The sequence below is a fragment of the Chaetura pelagica genome, unplaced genomic scaffold, assembly GCF_000747805.2.
Source record: "Chaetura pelagica isolate M959 unplaced genomic scaffold, ChaPel_1.0 scaffold963, whole genome shotgun sequence".
In the NCBI taxonomy this organism is placed as follows: Eukaryota; Metazoa; Chordata; class Aves; order Apodiformes; family Apodidae; genus Chaetura; species Chaetura pelagica.
Genome location: NW_009952705.1, coordinates 268,740 through 278,555, shown reverse-complemented (window position 1 = coordinate 278,555; position 9,816 = coordinate 268,740). Strand labels below are relative to the sequence as shown.

Below are 9,816 nucleotides of genomic sequence, written 5' to 3'. Positions count from 1 at the left end.
AGCGGAGCACGGCCGTTTGCGAACACTATCCTTCTTCCTCGGCCTGCCAGCTCCAAGAGCAGCCGGTGCCCGTATTCCCAGGAGGAAGAGTTGCTGTGTTAGTGCCCTGCAGGGGCTCCTGGGGCTGTGCGGGGGGCTGGATGCCGTGCAGGTGGGCAGGACTCTGTGCCAGACGCGGCCTCTGCCGCCTTCGCACCCTGGCAAACAGCGCAGGGCAGCGGGTCAAGGATCTTGACCTGAACTTTCTCGAGGAGAGAGATAAGTGATGCATTTTCACTGGCTGCTAATCATTAACGCCTTATGTCCTGTTCACCCGGGGACCGGCCACTGCCTGTTCAGCTGCGGCAAGTGCTGGGCTGCGTGTCTGTGCCCAGCGGCCGTGGTGGCTGGACAGAGCTGGGGAAGGAGGTTCCCCCCACCGGGCTGACCCTTTGTCCTTGGGCTCCTGGAAAGAGCCCTCCATGTTACTCATTCACCGTTAACTTCCCGGGGGAGGAACCGGGTGTTCAAGCTGCCCGGCTGCCAGTGGCAGCGCAGCATGGCCGGGGAGGGGAAAGGCCGTGGGCAGGGATCTGACACCAGATGCACAAGTGCTGTGTTCAGCTCCATCCCAGGGTTTGATAGGGCTGTTTGGTGCAGGAGAGAGTTAATCCCAGGCAGCTGTGCTGGGAGGAATGCCTCCCCTCCTACAGGACCTAATTTGCAAAGGTCCTTTAACCCCACATCGAAGATCAGAACAGCATGGCTGGCAGCCAGGAGCTCCCCAGGCCTCACTGTCTGAGGCTGCAGGGAGTTCCAGAAATGGCTTGGAAAATTTCCCATTGTGCAGAGCCCCAGTTAAATCAGCCTGGTGGATGCCATGGCAGCAAGGTGTTTTCTCATCAGCTGGAGGTTTCAGCTGCCGTAGGGGTGCTGGACAGCCAGACGCCCACACGTCTCCACAACCCAGTCCACACTCCTGGACATCTTTGTGATGCTCCAGAGGTGCTTGGAGTGACGGCAGAGGGACGGGAGGAATGTAATGGCTCAGGACTGTGACAGCTCTGCAGTGCTTGGATCTCCTTCCTGATGGTGAATGCTGGGGCTCAGCAGGAGCAGCTGGAGCATTGCGTGTGGCTGCAGGAGGAGCAGGGCCACGTGCTGCAGAGAGGGGACAGTGTGGGAAGGGTTAAGGTGCTGGTGCCGGGGCTCCCTGCACTTCTTAAAGCTGTTTTTCTCTTTTACGTAAGTTGTTCTAAACATGTTTGTAACAACCTGGTGCTGGCGCCGCTGCCAGTGGCAGCGCAGCATGGCCGGGGAGGGGAAAGGCCGTGGGCAGGGATCTGACACCAGATGCACAAGTGCTGTGTTCAGCTCCATCCCAGGGTTTGATAGGGCTGTTTGGTGCAGGAGAGAGTTAATCCCAGGCAGCTGTGCTGGGAGGAATGCCTCCCCTCCTACAGGACCTAATTTGCAAAGGTCCTTTAACCCCACATCGAAGATCAGAACAGCATGGCTGGCAGCCAGGAGCTCCCCAGGCCTCACTGTCTGAGGCTGCAGGGAGTTCCAGAAATGGCTTGGAAAATTTCCCATTGTGCAGAGCCCCAGTTAAATCAGCCTGGTGGATGCCATGGCAGCAAGGTGTTTTCTCATCAGCTGGAGGTTTCAGCTGCCGTAGGGGTGCTGGACAGCCAGACGCCCACACGTCTCCACAACCCAGTCCACACTCCTGGACATCTTTGTGATGCTCCAGAGGTGCTTGGAGTGACGGCAGAGGGACGGGAGGAATGTAATGGCTCAGGACTGTGACAGCTCTGCAGTGCTTGGATCTCCTTCCTGATGGTGAATGCTGGGGCTCAGCAGGAGCAGCTGGAGCATTGCGTGTGGCTGCAGGAGGAGCAGGGCCACGTGCTGCAGAGGGGACAGTGTGGGAAGGGTTAAGGTGCTGGTGCCGGGGCTCCCTGCACTTCTTAAAGCTGTTTTTCCCTTTTACGTAAGTTGTTCTAAACATGTTTGTAACAACCCCCTGGTGATGCACCTTTGGCAAAAGTGGTTTTGGGTCCAAAGATCAGTGCTGGGACAAGCGACCTGCCTGCAGCAAACAAGAGCCTGCAGGGTATAAAACCCCAGAGCGCAGGGCAGGCTGAGGCGCGCCGAGGGGCAGCAACTGCAGAGCAGGATGGAGGCCAACATGAACCTCCTGCACCACACGGGTGTCCAGGTGACGCACTGGCTGCAGGAGCATTTCCAGGGGTCCCAGGATTGGTTCCTCTTCATCTCCTTCGCCGCTGACCTCAGGAACGCTTTCTTCGTCCTCTTCCCAATCTGGTTCCATGTCAGCGAGGCAGTGGGCATCAGGCTCATTTGGGTGGCTGTGATCGGTGACTGGCTCAACCTCATCTTCAAGTGGTGAGTGGCCCTGTGCCATGGCTCCCTCTGGGTGTGTTGGCACAGCTGGACAAATACGGACCAGATGTGTGCTCTTAGCCTTGACACTGACGTAAGACACAGACCGGAGTTCTGCCCCCAGTCTGGCAGTGATAGCAGTCACTCCTGCCTGTGTGCTGGTGGGCTCCCCAGCTTCATTTCAGCATTCCCAGGTTTTGGGGCTATGGACAGGCAATGTTGGCTGTTGGGATCAAGTGACTAGCTGGATGGTGTGTCTGGACACCCTGGACCACTCATGGGTCCCTTGCCTCTTACAGTTCCCAGATCAGAGCTGAAACTGCAGCTGTACCCACCTGCTCTGGTGCCCAGGACCTCTACAGACCCCATTTTATTTTCTTTTCAGGATCCTTTTTGGGGAGAGGCCATACTGGTGGGTCCATGAGACAGACTATTATAGCAACACATCAGCCCCAGCAATCCAGCAGTTCCCACTCACCTGTGAGACTGGCCCTGGTAGGTCCCTCAGCCCCTATGGGGTCCGTGAGCCCCACTGCAGGATCCCCCAGACCCAACAGGGTTTCCCAGCCCCAGTGGGGGCAGTGGGCACTTACCCAGAGGAACCTGCATACACAGGTCCCCACGCTAGGTCTTGGTCCCTGCAGTGGAGGTGCTGGGATGGCACCATGCCATGGGGTGCAGGCTGGCAGCCTGCTGGTAGGACACACTCCTGGCAGGCTCTTGAGTGGGGCCGTTATGGCCAAGACACGGGGCTGGCCCCGCTGCACTGCCGGGGACACCAGCCGTGCTCACCATGGGTGGAGCAGGGCAGCCCCTGCATGGAGCAGACCTTGACCCTCGGCGTAGACGTGGCAGTTCAGCGCAAGCCCTGGCCCGTGCTCAGCCACAGCCTTGGCCTGTGCCAGGGCCCTGATCTGCCCTCCAGCCCCAACTGCAGGCATGTGCTCCGTGGGGAAGGGGCTTGCCCAGTTCTTCACTCTGCCTGTACTTTGTCAGTATCTTTCCATGGGAGCTGGGAAAGGGCTGCAGGTTCCTGGCATGATCAGTGCAAGCTGTTGGGGATGGCCAGTGCCCTTTGCACAATCCTGCCCAGCAGATGGGCCATGGAGCCACAGCCACCCTCCCACACTGCCCCTGCTCTGCTGTCCCAGGGATGGAGCTGGGCACCTGCCATAGAGGTGGCCACAGCCACTGGCAGACAGGTACTGAGTGCTGTGTCCTGCAGTGCTTCAGTGCCTGGAGCCTGGACTGCTGGCTGGGAGCCCCCCAACGTGAGGGTTCAGCCCTCTCTGAGCCAGGGGTCTGACCTGAGGCTCTCATCTTGCCCAGGGAGCCCCTCTGGCCATGCCATGGGTGCAGCAGGCGTGTACTACGTGATGGTGACAGCCCTCCTCTCCGCTGCCATGGGGAAGAAGCAGTCGAGGACACTCAAATACTGGTAAGCTGTGTGCCAAAACCAGCCATGCTGGGCAGAGGCTGCTTGGAGCTGCTGGCACAGCTGAGCCCATCCAGGGACAAGTCCGTGGGCAGATGTCAAGGTCCTGGTACCTGCGTGGGGTGTGCAGGAGGAGCTGGGCGGGCAGTGCTCGGGGTACACTATGAGCCAACCGTGACACCAACTTGTCCACCTGCCTCTCACAGGATGCTGTGGATGGTGCTTTGGACGGGCTTCTGGGCAGTTCAGGTCTGCGTCTGCCTGTCCCGAGTCTTCATTGCTGCCCACTTCCCCCATCAGGTCATCGCAGGGGTCATTTCAGGTGAGTCACCAGAGCCCCCATCCTCTTCCTTGTGGCACTGCCATGCTGAACTGCAGCAAGGATGCATGGCCTGGTGGACACATGGACGATGGTGACACAAAGCTGCATCCACAGCTCAGCAGTTACTGCCCTCATCGTCACAGGCAGGATCTCCTCCAGGACATGCCTTTGTCCCTGTCCCATTCGAGGCATGAGTCCCAGTCAGGTGGGCAGGGCACTGCCAGCTGCTGCTGGGCTCTGAGGGATAGTGAACGTGGCCTGAAGGCAGAGGCAGGGAAGGTTTGGGGTGTGAAAGGTTTGTCTATAGGTGAGGGTGCAGAATTTGCCATCTGTAAGCAACACGGCACAACAGTAGCCGTGGGGGCAGTCAGGACCATACAGGAGCACCTGGAGGGCTTGTCCCCCACCAGAGCACCCAGAGCTGCAGGGTCCATGTGTCTCCACTGCCCAAAGCAGTGATCTCTTACTAATCAGTGCTGCCTCCTCTCCTGCTTCACTTCTACCAGGGATGGTCGTGGCCAAGACCTTCCAGCACATCCATTTCATCTACCATGCCAGCCTCCGCCGATACCTGGGCATCACCTTCTTCCTCTTCAGCTTTGCTCTGGGCTTCTATCTGCTGCTGCGGGCTGTCAACGTGGACCTGCTCTGGACGCTGGAGAAGGCACGGAAGTGGTGTGCCCAGCCTGAGTGGGTCCACATCGACACCACCCCCTTTGCCAGCCTCCTGCGTAACCTGGGCATCCTCTTTGGGCTGGGGCTGGCCCTCAATTCCCACATGTACCTGGAGAGCTGTCGGGGGAAGCAGGCCCAGCAGCTGCCCTTCCGCCTGGGCTGTATCACCACCTCCCTCCTCATCCTACACGTCTTTGATGCCTTCAAGCCACCCTCCCACATGCAGCTGCTCTTCTACGTCCTCTCCTTCTGCAAGAGCGCGGCCGTGCCGCTGGCCACCGTCGGCCTCATCCCCTACTGCCTCTCGCAGCTCCTGGCCACGCAGGACAAGAAGGCTGTCTAGGGATGTCCCTGCAGGCAATGGTGTGCCCAGGCAGGTGATCGCCCTCACTCTGGGCTAGTGGACACCCACCAGCCCAGGGGTGCAACCCAGCCACTGCTCCCCACTAAATCTGGACAGACTGGCTGACTGGCTCCACACTGGGAGCGACTGCGAAGGCTGGTGGCCCTGCTGGGTGGCTCCCATGGCACAGACACACAAAGCCAGTCGTGCCATAGGCTCAGGCAGGCTGCAGCAGCTAATGCACAGCGAGCCCCATGCTCCCAGGGCTCTCCCACTGCTCTTCCCCAGCAGAACCCCCGCGGGTGCAGCCCCCACCCCCCACAACTCCCCCCGCCTCGGCAGCCGGCAAAGCTCTCCCCTGTGCTGGGGCTGCTGCTCTCTTTGCTCGTGACAGACAAACCATCTTGGGATAGAGGCTTCTTTTCTTCTATTTCTCTGTTATTCCCGACGTCTGCAGCACATTTTAGCAAAAGGGGGAAAAAAAATTCCGAATTACCCGTCCTGTTTTTCCCCACTGTGGCTCCACAGCGCCCTTTAGTTCTGCCGCCGAGATTGCAGCAGCCTCAAGATCCGCCCGGCAGAAAACGCCGGTGGAGGAAGCGCTGGGGAGGAGCTTTGCCTGATCCCGAGGATTTGACATCTCCGTCAGCTGGAGAAACTCCTGATGTAGAGAAATGGATCAGTAACAACGACACCTCAACGAGGAAAAGGACTGATACAAGAAGCTGAATTTCCTACCTGTCGGGTCAGGTTTTTAATCACTTCAGAGTGTGCATCACTTGCCTGGGGAAATGAAAGAACCCTTGCAGCAAAGCAGGGATTGCAGATCCCTCCACCCACAGTTTTCTGCAAGCACCAATTCAGCTCACTCAGAGCACATGCAGACCAGCTGTTGGGTTTTTGTCTTTATTCTCTGGGAGAAAAGTTGGTGGAACTTATACAAAGCAGGGAAGACAGCCCTACTTTAGGAATTGATTCTTATGCTTCAGGGCTTCGGTGGCTGATGAACTCCTGGAGCAGAGCTTGCACTTCTCCTCGCCGGCTCATCTGGGTGGCCTTTCCCTGGAAGCGGCCTCGCTTCCCAGCTCCTTTTCCTCCCAGAAGCTCTGCCACCCTGCAGTAACAGCAGCACAGGCCACTCGCAGAGAAGAGTGGCCTGGCCAGACCTACTCCAGACAGCAAGCAAGGATCCATGTCCTGATCACACTGCTCAGCTGCTTAGTCTACAACATTAGAATTCGTACTAATTTTAAAGAAACCACAGAACACATTACCTGGGACCTAAACTCTCAACTGCTTCAACAGGTCCAGCCAGAAGAAAGAGTCCTGCTTCTTTTTCATCCCCCACAGTCAGGAACAGCAGGGTTTCCTGTGAACAGAGGATTCCTGTGGATCTTGTCCACAATAACCAGTGCCTTGTCCAGGAAGAGGACAGAGACTCTGGCCAACGGACCCAACCAAGGATGCAAACAGTTAAGGAGTTTTCGTGTGTTACTGAGACTGAGCTACAATCTGAAGAAAAAGAGAGGGGGCCAGGAGAGTTGAACCTATTATGCTCAATCATACATTGATAGAACAGGTATTGGGGTATCTGAAATACAAAGGACACAGTTAGCAGCTGGACTAGATGATAGTTGTAGGTCCCTTCCAACCGAACTATTCTATTCTATTCTATTCTATTCTATTCTATTCTATTCTATTCTATTCTATTCTACAGCAAATCAGATCCTGTACAGCTCCTTGTGGGACAGGCTCTTCTACAGTGCTCTGTAGTTTCACTAGTGTATTTCCTGACTGTTGAGGATTTATTTCCCTGCAGACTGAGGCTGCTGGGGACAATAACCTCATGTAATTTTTGAGAGGAAACAGACCTGTGGGTTGTGACTGTGGTAAGGAGAGAAGCCTGGCCCTGCCTATGCCACAGCTTGAACGAGGAAGCCAGTGGTGTCAGGTTAGTGACTTACCTCTGTCCCAATCTCATTAGCAATTATATTCATAAATTCAGAGTCACCCTCTTTCCTGTGTGGATGGGTACAAAAAAAAATACTTTAGAGAGAAGTAAAAATCCTCTCTGCAGTCCAAAGTATCAATCAGAAACCAAAGGCCTGAGCAGGCCTGGGGTTTCTTTTCTGTACATCTAAATCCTTACTATGCATCGTCCTGGTTTGAGCATTCTTGTGTGAACATATCAGGAATTACTTAAGTGTTTATCTTTAATAAATAGGGCTCCTCATTTTATTTGAATATACCAAGGGCAGAGAGAAATCAGACACTTATTTCTTAGCTATAAACCCAGAAGAATTCAGAGACTGAATTACTAACACATTCTTTTAATTACACAACCTCCCAGCAGGCTGAAGCAATTTAGTATTCTATTCACCTAATTTATACTCTTTCTTGAGGAGCAAGCAGATGTCAGAGAAATACAACTGCCACAGAATGTGTAAGATATCACTTCAGCCTTTCCCTGAACTCCCCATACCTGTGCAACACAAGCAGCTGACTTTGAATAGGTTTGCTCTTGAAGTCCCGGGCTATCAAAACAGCAATGTCTCTAAGCAGGTTCAAGTTATTCTGAAAGAAAAGCAAACAAACTGTACTGCAGATGGAGACATCAGTGCAAGCACTAAGCTCTGCTCCCAGAAATGGGAACAGTTTTCATAATATCCTCAAGAAGTGATGTCTAGGAATCAGTTCCCTGTTGTCCTGGCTGAAGCTCAGGTCTACAAGAAGCAGCACAAGCTGCCTTCCTCAGCCATCCTCATACCTTCTGGAGCAGCTTCACAGAACTCTGCAGTCTCTTCACAGCCTCTACATGCTCACCTGGTCCATTTCTGGAAGAACAAGGAGAATTTGCATCACCACTCTGAAGGACAAAGAAATTATTTCTTCAAGGAGCAAAAGCAGGTAACATAAGAAAAAGCACCACATAGATGTACTCTGAGGCTTGTGTGGTGTTTGTCAGAAGGAATAGTAAAGATCAAATAATAAAAGTGGAAAGGGTATTACTTGAGCAGTGAGGTCAGGGCCTTCTCAGTACTGTGACTTTGTTCAATTGACTTCAGCACTCTGTTTCCTGCCAGGAAAACCAAGTTGGTTTTGTTCTTCTTCCCTTTTTCTGTACCAAGTAGTTTAATAACCTTAAAAAGAAAATCAGTAAAGGACTCTGCTTATACTCACACAGGTGGTAAGTTCCTACCAGACTATGCCTTTTTGTGAATATTTGTGCTCTGTCACCAAGAATAAACTGACTAAAATCAACCATGAGTTCAACATAGATGCTGCTCCCCAGCATGGGGCTCCCACCCCCCGTCACCATTATAACAGCTCCCAGCAGACCCCAGGTCTCAGGGCCTCTGCTGTGCTGGGTATGAATGTGTGGAGGATCTTGAGGGCAGAGCCACAGTCCCACCTGCAAGTCACTCAGGTTGGAGACGTGGGTCCCACAGCACATGTTGGAGTCAATGCCTTCAATGTCCACCACCCGCACAGGCCCCACGTGGTCATCGGGCAAACCACGGCTCCTCACCTACCAGGAGACAATGGCAAACAAGGTGGCACCCGTTATCTTGGTCCCACAGATTTCATCAGCTCTCTCCCCATCACTCACAGTTTCGATTTCTGGGTCCCCTGCAGCCAGCTCCCTCACCACCACAGGTACCCTCTCCCGGATTTTCTCGTTCACGCTCCTCTCCAGGGCCTCCACTTGCTCTGCTGTCATCGAGGGGGTGTCCAGCTCAATGACACTTCTCTGACGGCCCAGCTCCCTGCACCAATGAAGAACATCTGCTGCTGTAGTGAAGAGTAGCTGGGAGGTCCCTCTGTGCAGCACTAGGTGCCATCCCAGGGCTGGGAATGTGGTGACTGAAAAAAGTTTCCTCCTTTCCCTGTTATTTACATAGCACAAGATGCTTCCCACACACTTGGAGGGGGACAGGACAGAGCAAGCTTCTCCTCAGTTCAGTCACCCCTCCCAGGCCCTCTCAGCTACAGTGAAATGTCCAAGGGCAAACTGCTTTTGATTTGTCAACGCTCAGCTCCTTGCAACCCACCATGGTGGCACATGCCAAGGTCAAAAAGTGCCTCTTCCCTGCTCACCATGAAGTTGTCTTGAATCCAAACATCTGTTCTGCAATGGCAGTGATGAGATGCTGTCCTGGAAGAGATGTGCAAGCAACAGCTTTCAGTGCCACTGGACACACAAAAGGAGATTTTCAGTCAGGCTGTATTTTTTCTGCTGACACTCCCCCGGATGTGCTCAGCGCAGGGTTTAGGGGCAGGGAACAGACGCATCCCTGCCCTCGTGGTCTTGGTGCCCTGAGAACAGTGTGGTGCAGCCTGAGGACTTCGAGGCAGGTTGAACTTTTCCTTCCAAACCAGCTCACAAGGTGAGCCGACACACAAAAGGAGATTTTCAGTCAGGCTGTATTTTTTCTGCTGACACTCCCCCGGATGTGCTCAGCGCAGGGTTTAGGGGCAGGGAACAGACGCATCCCTGCCCTCGTGGTCTTGGTGCCCTGAGAACAGTGTGGTGCAGCCTGAGGACTTCGAGGCAGGTTGAACTTTTCCTTCCAAACCAGCTCACAAGGTGAGCCTGCGGTGCCAGGGCCCCGGGGTCGGACCCTGCGCGTGGAGCCGTGGGGCTGCCCCCTCCCC

The 9,816-nt window shown here is 54.7% G+C and overlaps 2 protein-coding genes across 3 annotated transcripts in view; one reads left to right on the top strand and one right to left on the bottom strand.

Annotated features, from left to right (window-relative positions):
• The first annotated feature begins 1,942 nt into the window (after positions 1–1,942).
• On the top strand, positions 1,943–5,185 carry G6PC (glucose-6-phosphatase, catalytic subunit). Of its 2 annotated transcripts, none has more exons than XM_009994126.1 (5): positions 1,943–2,388; positions 2,771–2,880; positions 3,715–3,823; positions 4,027–4,142; positions 4,649–5,185. In XM_009994126.1, exons 1-5 carry the CDS (start codon positions 2,159–2,161, stop codon positions 5,158–5,160), a joined length of 1,077 nt encoding a protein of 358 aa, XP_009992428.1. In that variant the 5' UTR covers positions 1,943–2,158; the 3' UTR covers positions 5,161–5,185. The 2 variants fall into 2 exon arrangements, with proteins under 2 accessions (XP_009992428.1, XP_009992427.1); XM_009994125.1 differs by having other exon boundaries at positions 2,159–2,388; positions 3,715–3,782; positions 3,989–4,142.
• Positions 5,186–6,057: 872 nt separating this feature from the next.
• LOC104385689 (alanyl-tRNA editing protein Aarsd1-like) overlaps positions 6,058–9,816 on the bottom strand; it is a gene marked incomplete at its 5' end in the record, with an annotated part of 6,154 nt that continues 2,395 nt past the window's right edge. The window contains 9 exons of the mRNA XM_009994178.1: positions 6,058–6,274; positions 6,435–6,529; positions 7,125–7,179; positions 7,643–7,734; positions 7,928–7,994; positions 8,170–8,300; positions 8,573–8,689; positions 8,771–8,927; positions 9,259–9,311. Of these exons, the coding sequence (XP_009992480.1) occupies positions 6,139–6,274; positions 6,435–6,529; positions 7,125–7,179; positions 7,643–7,734; positions 7,928–7,994; positions 8,170–8,300; positions 8,573–8,689; positions 8,771–8,927; positions 9,259–9,311 (903 nt within the window). The remainder of the gene's footprint in view (positions 6,275–6,434; positions 6,530–7,124; positions 7,180–7,642; positions 7,735–7,927; positions 7,995–8,169; positions 8,301–8,572; positions 8,690–8,770; positions 8,928–9,258; positions 9,312–9,816) is intronic.

Coding starts and splice junctions, on each gene's coding strand:
- G6PC (XM_009994126.1), top strand. CDS start 2,159: ATGGAGGCCAACATGAACCTCCTGCACCACACGGGTGTCCAGGTGACG. Junction 3,824..4,026: donor TCGAGGACACTCAAATACTG/GTAAGCTGTGTG, acceptor TGCCTCTCACAG/GATGCTGTGGATGGTGCTTT. Junction 4,143..4,648: donor CATCGCAGGGGTCATTTCAG/GTGAGTCACCAG, acceptor CACTTCTACCAG/GGATGGTCGTGGCCAAGACC.